Source organism: Cryptomeria japonica, chromosome 10 (assembly GCF_030272615.1).
Source record: "Cryptomeria japonica chromosome 10, Sugi_1.0, whole genome shotgun sequence".
Classification (NCBI taxonomy): Eukaryota; Viridiplantae; Streptophyta; class Pinopsida; order Cupressales; family Cupressaceae; genus Cryptomeria; species Cryptomeria japonica.
The window spans coordinates 132,732,973-132,741,080 of NC_081414.1; the positions used below are offsets into that span (position 1 = coordinate 132,732,973).

An 8,108-nucleotide genomic window follows, 5' to 3' on the forward strand; every position below is an offset into this window, starting at 1 on the left:
AAAAAAGATCATAGTATTAAATTTATTTCCATTGTTTAACAAATAATTGAAATAACGTAGCTCATATACAAAAAGCATTTGAAAGAAATTAATTAATAAAAATGAAATAGAATTATAGAAAGCATTTTTATATCCATAAGACTGTAAGAGGCAAACTGAAACAAACTAGAATTTGAAAAATTATCATTAATATTTATGCTTTGGAAATTTACAATTTTTTCGTCTCAAGTTTGAGACCCTCAAAAACTTAAAAGCCAAATTGAGTGAGCCACTGAGCCTATTAGGTTTCGAGGACATAGGAAAAAAAAAACTACTAGAGGCCTAGGGGGCGGGGCTAGGTCACATGTAGTGGATGGTTTACAACTTTGCACTAAGAAGCCAACCCTCCTTCCATGTAGAATTCTTTAGACAACATAAGCTGAGAGAATTCTTCAAGCCGATTGTAGTTTGGAAAATCATCCAGGAGCAACCATTTCTGGAGGAAGTCCCTGCCAATCTGCGCTCATTTCCTGTGACGCGTCAACTGCTCCACATTCAAGATTAGAAGAAACGGTTGCCTGGCCACTAGCACTGTTTGGTCAGGGAGGAGAAGCTTGGATAATTCACTCGCCCAAGGTATCCCCACCCCTACTAGGGCAAGGATGACAACAATAATGTCATCTCCAAGGGAGTCTTACTTAAAAACCTTCCTCAACAGCATCAACATATCCACCTTTTCGCCTCTGAGGTCTAGAAGAGACACTAAGAAACGGGATGTAATGTCTGTGTTAACACGATACCTATTTTCATTTCGCAGAAACTCTCTGCCCAACACCATCCGCGAAGCCTCATTGGTGAATGACCCAACCTCCTTGCAGACTGATTGGAGGATTGGGTCTCTAACGGAGCCTAGAAAGGCCATCTGGTCCTCTGCAGAAGTGCTTCTCAAGCGGATGGGAGTGTCCATCTTGAGAAAATAGATTAGCAAATTAAACAACTTGAGCCTATAAACCTAAACTAGAGGAAGAATTTAAATACAGCTCCGACAATTTATCTACCAAATGGCAAAGGCTAATTTAAGATGAAAGAAGCAGAGATCGTATATAAATAGTTGAAGCTCTTGATTGTAATAATTACTTCTTTAACCGTATTAATTGCTTTAAAATTTAAAAATCTTTCTTATCTCTGCAAATTTTTCCCATAAATGCACTATTTTGCGAAAAAGGAAATAGCTATAAACTAGTACCAAGTTGGCAAGTATCACATTGGAACTCATGGGGATAGAGTGGATTGCAATTACAGAAAAGCTATTTATTAAATGAACAAAATTATCGTTCGTGATTAATGACATTTGATACGCATCTATTAAATCCAATTCCATTCCGGGCACTTTCTGGTGAGCTATGTTCTCTTCAAACAATTGGGCCAATATAAAACTTCAGCCATTGATCTACGATCATCAAACGGTTTAAAATCATTGATAGATTTTAGGTATGTGTCAACCTTCACGTGTCAAAGAGGCCGCGGCTATTGATACACCATGTAGAGTTTGGACTCAATGTATTATGAATTTATGTGATGTGATGTACCGATTTGATGTGATGTACCTTGTCTATTAATGGCAATGAATTCATTAAATCACCAATAAATTATATATTTTTCAATAAATAACAAAATATTCGCTAAAACAAATTGAATAATTTTCAAGCGGTGGATAAAAATCACCAATACATTTAAATAATTTTCCTTCGGAGTAAAAATTTTCGCTCAAACAATTATATATTTGTTCCTTTTAACAGAAAATATTCGCCTCCCACAATAAATATTTTTCGCATAGAACAAGGTATTATTCGCCAGAAATTTATGGAATTTTCGTACCCTAGAAAAAAATCGCCAATAAGAAATAATTATTTTCCCTATTTAAAAAAAAAATTTCAGCATAAATTATGAAAAATCCCCCCCAAAAATAATGTCCGATTCGCCAAGATTTTACACAGTTGCCCAGGGGGTGGTTTCTTAAAGTTATCCCTGGTAGGAGTATAAATCCCAATAATGTCCATTGCATATGTGAATTACGTGTACATGCAATGATAAGCTCAAACATAGATCACACATACACATAGTGACTAGCTCATGCATACACCACATGCACACATAGTGATCTTTTGGACAAAAAATAGATTTGTCTTTGTTGTAAGTGTCATCTCATAACCCATTTAACTAAAACCTAAGCCCTTATAATAAGATGAGAACATGAAAATGAAAACGAGTGCATCCCATACTACATTATGGGTTCATCCTTATCTCATTCCAAAGTCAATTGTGAAAATGAGAAAAGCATTTCATACTACATGTAATCACCAAAAAGGGTATATCAAGTAACAACACAACCTATACAAACATTGATAATTTTCCATAGCCCACTAAAAATTTGAGTCATTATAATTGGACAAACATAATCAAGATGATTTATGGTTTTACCTCTCCAAAGATTGTAGTTTGTGGTATTAATATCCTAGACCAATTTAATAATGGGAACCAAAAGAACCATGCCTTAAGCAAAATATAACAATAGAAGTCTGTGCATTTATTTTAATATATCAATTCTTATATTGAAATCTTGAGATAGGTAGACCATAGTACCATCATTTGCATATGATATGACAAGACACTTCTTTTTAGTAGAGCATGCTCCTAGAATTTTATCATGACAAATCAATGATAAATTTATTTTTGAGTGGGTCTTAGGTTTTATGTTTTAGGTAATCACCTCATAATGAGTAGGACAAGCTATGTCTAAGAGATTCATTATCTTCTACCCATGTATTCTTAATGTCTCTTTCTTAGCCCTATCTATGATGATATTAGAGATAGACAATAATGGCAATGACTTTAAATATTCTCCAAGATTGAAATTGATTTGGAAACCCAAACACAACAAACATAAATTGGAATAGGGAGTCCATAACCAATTGATACAAATTTCAACCTCAAGTTGAACTAGACTAAAGAGAGAGGGTTGATCAAGTTTGGGAAAAACCCCAAACCATCGAGCTATTTTTAATACACCTCCCCTTTTGACTTGGGTAATAGGGGTATCATTTTCTCATGTTAATGCATGGTAGCTATGGTAAGATAAATGATTGAATGAGCGATAAATGAAGTCTCTCATTCAATCATTTATCCTATAGATTAAACCATTAAGAAAAACTTCAAGCTATTGTATTTGATGATTATTCCTCACCCAAGTCTCTCTCATATCCATGAACACCAATCAATCGATCCGTGCTAATTTCAAATGAAAATAAGGACAAGTGATCTACGAGCTTTAATTTGCCAATTTAAAAGTGTTTTACATAAAAATGAAAATAAGGACAACCTATACTGGGGAGTTTTTAAATTTCAGTCATTAATACATTTTACCTTTCAGTCTTTAAAAGTTAATTTCATTTCTCCATAAAATCGCGTTGAAAGGATTAGGCTGTTTCTTTTTGTTTATTACTCACTTGTTGCAACAAATTTCTTTAGGACATGTTTGATTAAACATATGCCTTCAATTAATTTAATAATTGAGTATGTAATTTTATTTTTGAATGCTACAGTATGGGAGAAAATTTAAAGAGGACCCAGAGAAGCAGCTTTCGGATCTTTTTCCAAACAAAGTGATGGTGGAGATGCCTCAGGTATTGAAAAGTGTTAAAACATATTAGACAGTTATATTATTTAAATATTTTAAAAGTTATGGTTGATAGTTTTCTTTAATAAATACAAGATGAAGCCCTTCTTGTTAATTGGAAACTTCAGTTAGAACGAGATGTTGAAATGCTTAAAGTGAAGAAGAATCTACAACATATTAAAACTGTGAGCTTTTGTTTTAGATGCCATGGTTGACATTTTTGTTAGATTTCTTTTAGAAATATCTTATAGAAAGTATGCGTAGATTATTTTACTTTTTCAAATAGGTACGTTTCTCTTTCTTTTTCAATGTACAAGGTATTTGAGGTTGAGGCATTCATTATTAACAGTGTAGTCAAATGTTTGTTAATAACCTGGATTGTGAATTTGCATAAAGGACCAAAAACTTACAAACAAATGTAAGTTCGATATGTTTGTTTCTCAAGGTTTTCTACTTATTTTGATTCATATGACATACGTTGATCAATGTTTATTTCGTATTTAATATGGTATCTATGATCATAGTTACATGTTGTCATAAATTTTATTCCTGTGATGGTAAAAGTTATTTATTGAATAGATGAAGCATTTGACTTCTTGTCAGTCTTACCATGATACAAATTCCATAAGCATATTTTCGATGTAGTGCTTGCACAGGTGTTTGCAAATCTATGTTTGCTAATCTCTCACTAACAATCATAAGCACTTGTACTGTTTGTAGATGCAATTCAGGCTGTAGGTCTAAAGCCCATAAATTTTACATATTGCATAAATCATGAAAAAGTTAAATATGAGTTTTTCAAAATATGATTCAAAATTTAAAAACTCCAAATTAACAACTTAAGTTTTTAGTGATGAACCCCATACCAACTATTGAACATGGAAAGTATACAAATCGCATTCAAACACCTAAGCAAATGTTTTATCTTTCTTAAATTTTGCAACATTCAAATGTGACTCACAGATTCATAATCATATGAATAATAATATTAATTTGTCTTTTCAGGTGCAGAGAATATTGTTGGATGGGCTTTGAGCCACCATCTTATGAATGAATTTGAGCCCATTACTAAGGATGGAAAACTAATTATCTCTAGTGAAAGGTAAACTTATTGTCTTTGTTCTCACCAATATTGAATAGAGGAAGGTAATTTTCATTGATAATACAAATTACAATGTAAGGAATTATTACCAAAGTTTCTTGATATCATCATGTTATTTTAGTGTTGGGCATGGGTTGAGCATACTGGAAGAAAATAAAAAGAATGAGAGCTCAAAGAAGACACATAAGGTGAAGTTTAAATTTGAGTGCAATGCTATGCTTCTATTATAAAATAGTGATATACTTTACAATATTGTAATATAAAATGCAATGTACTTTTTCATAATGTTGCTACAGAGATTCACAATGAAAAGAAGCTTCTTGACAATGTAATTCCACCAAGTGAAATTGGGGTGACCTTTGAGGATGTTGGAGCTTTGGAAAATGTGAAGGATACACATAAAGAGCTAGTCATGCTTCCATTAGAAAGGCCTGAGCTTTTTTTGTAAAGGACAACTAACAAAGGTTGGCTTCAATTCTCCTTCTATCAAGTTAAAAAATGTGATGAACCACATTACACAATTTTAAAAACTAAATTTATTTACTAAATTCGATGAAAGAATCCTTACGTTTTTAAAATATGTATCAAGTGTCAAGATTACAGCTAATTTTGCTCATCTTATGGGATGTCAGTCTTAACTAATGCTATAACTTTTAGCACGATTCAAAAATTGATGTCATGTTTTGTTGTAGCCCTATAAAGGTGTCCTGCTCTTTGGTCCTCCAGGAACCGGAAAAACAATGCTTGCTAAAGCTGTTGCAACTGAAGTTGGCGCAAATTTTCTAAATATTTCGATGCCAAGCATTACATCAATGGTATAGTTTAATATGATCAATAACAGTTGATTTATTTTTAACTGTGGGTATTTTGAATTTTAGTTGATGTAGATCATTACTTTATCGTTGTAGATGTTTGGGGAGAATGAGAAGTCAATTAGAGCTATTTTCTCCTTAGCAAGTAAAATATCCCCATGTGTGATCTTTATTGATGAGGAGAGCTGAAACTATTTTTTGTCTACTCTTCCATTCAAAATTTTCAGTTTGCATTAGAAGTTCTTAGTACAGATCCCCTGGTAGGTTGATAGTCTGTTGGGAAGAAGGGACAATTCTGGAGAGCATGAGGCTTCGCGTAGTATGAAGAATGAGTTTATGACAAACTGGGATGGATTGCACACTAAAGAAAAAGAGAGAGTATTAGTTCTTGCCGCCACTAATAGGCCTTTTGGTCTTGATGATGCTGTCATTCGAAGAATGCCAAGGAGGTGAGCATTTGATTTTCTCTAATATTCTTTATAGTATAACATATTCTTTTGGTAGAAATACTCATGCTACATATTTTTTCGCAACTAATGTTATTTTCATTTTCAATTTCAATATATATTTTTAGTCCTATTATCCTTTCTGAATATTTGTGGACCTTAATAGTAATTTCAAATTTTACATTACTGGACAGGTTATTTGTAAACTTGCCAGATGCATCAAACAGAGCTAAAATCTTGCAGGTTATGCTTGCCAAAGAAGAGTTGACCCCAGATTTTGATTTCGATGCAATTGCCAATATGACTGAGGGATTTTCTGCATCTGACATTAAGGTGAGTTCGTTTTAGCTTATTTTTTTAAGCATATGTTCAAATTTTACTGGTCTTGTAATGTCAATGGGTTGTGTTGTAGAACTTATGTATTACAGCTACATTCTGCCCAATCCGGGAAGTTTTGGAAAAAGAAAAGAAGGTATTTATCTTTTGCTGGATGGATGAATTATTATTAAGGGATAGAGGTTATGCTTGTTTGTTGTTTTGCATATTACACTTGTGAGGTTATCATCTATATTGTTACAAATTGTAAACAAGGATAGTGGGTTCAAACTTCATGCCATCATCATTCTGCCAATATAGAAACAGAATGTTTGAGAAAATTAAGATCTAAAAATTTAGCAGCTAGATTATCTAAAGCGTAACTTTTCTTTGTGTTCAACATTTCCCTTTGATTTGATCTAGTCTAGAGGAGAGTGCATTACGCATATGGTGAATTGTTGCATTCAAATTAGCGTGTTTGATTATATAATGAAATGCGATTTTTTTCCTGTTAGTTTAGTGGTTAGAATCCCATGTCATTATTTTGTTTTTTCACATATTTTATTATTTTATCACCATTGAAAAATTTATCATGAAAAATCACTAGCAATAGCAGAGGGGAAGGAGTTGCCATATTTGAGCGGAAGTGCTGATGTTCGTCCTTTAAATATGGATGACATGCGATATGCCCATAAACAGGTAAGGTTTCAAAGAGGAGAGAGATTTTTGTTGAAAAAACCAGATTAATTATTGAAATCATGCCCCCATCATAAAAAAAACATCCTTACAGGCTCAGTTTTTTGCAGGTATGTGCTAGTGTTTCTTCAGACTCAACAAGTATGACTGAGCTACATCGATGGAATGAGCTTTACGGTGAAGGAGGCTCAAGACAAAAGAGTGAACTGAATTATTTTATATAGAATATGTACAACCTTCAATCCATTGTACATGTAGAACTCTGTATGTTGGGGGAGGATATGAAGCACATTTAATTTGTTGTGGAAATATCACTTGTAACAATCTTGAGATTTTAATCTCATATCACACAATTTTTTCCATGCCTGTTACATTATTGGCAGAGCCTCTCATTGTAAAATGTATCACTGTTAATATAAAATGTATTATATATTTACTTATTTTCGAGTATTTAAATTGAATTCCAAGTGCAATATTTATATACCAATATGCATAGCTTTGGACATAATTTCATATCTATTCATCTATGGATGTAAAAAATAAATTATTTTGTGTAGCTTGATATAATAATTTTTTATTTTAATTTTTATGTTTTCATAGTTTGATATATATAATTTTTTTTTTCTTTTAGTTATATAATATTGAATATAAATTTTGTGATGGGATATTCTGCATGTAACTTATAGAAAGCCAGTATATTTAAAATATCTATTAGAGATATTGACTCAAAGAAACCAAAATATATCATATTTGTAGAAATGAGTTTTTAAATTTGGGTGAGTAGATATTTTCCAAAGCAATAGTTGCACCTGTTGGCAATCATTTGTTGAGTACTTCTAACAATAATGAACAAAAAATATAATTTGTATGTGTGAGCTTGCTTTTTATTAGACTTAAATTCTTTTGAGATTTTATAGAGAAATATAATTACACTTTGAAGTGGTACATTATAATCAAATACTTTTGAGATACAATTAAACCTTTTTCTTTTACCATGGGCCATTTTACAATTGACTATAAATATTTGTGTGAAGATTACATTATGATCAAATAAATATGATATTGCAAATAATTGCTATAAA

At 32.1% G+C, this 8,108-nt stretch overlaps 1 protein-coding gene and 1 long non-coding RNA gene across 2 annotated transcripts in view; both read left to right on the plus strand.

Moving 5' to 3' along the window:
• The window catches only part of LOC131030894 (uncharacterized), a 34,157-nt gene extending 26,907 nt beyond the window's left edge, over positions 1-7,250 (plus strand). Inside the window, exons 21-25 of the mRNA XM_059212265.1 lie at positions 5,834-6,018; positions 6,210-6,348; positions 6,428-6,487; positions 6,925-7,029; positions 7,137-7,250. Coding sequence (XP_059068248.1) covers positions 5,834-6,018; positions 6,210-6,348; positions 6,428-6,487; positions 6,925-7,029; positions 7,137-7,250 — 603 coding nt within the window. The remainder of the gene's footprint in view (positions 1-5,833; positions 6,019-6,209; positions 6,349-6,427; positions 6,488-6,924; positions 7,030-7,136) is intronic.
• Positions 4,039-4,945, plus strand: LOC131030871 (uncharacterized). Its single transcript, XR_009102953.1, has 3 exons — positions 4,039-4,073; positions 4,661-4,757; positions 4,879-4,945. It is a non-coding gene; the product is annotated as an uncharacterized LOC131030871 (long non-coding RNA).
• Positions 7,251-8,108: the final 858 nt, after the last annotated feature.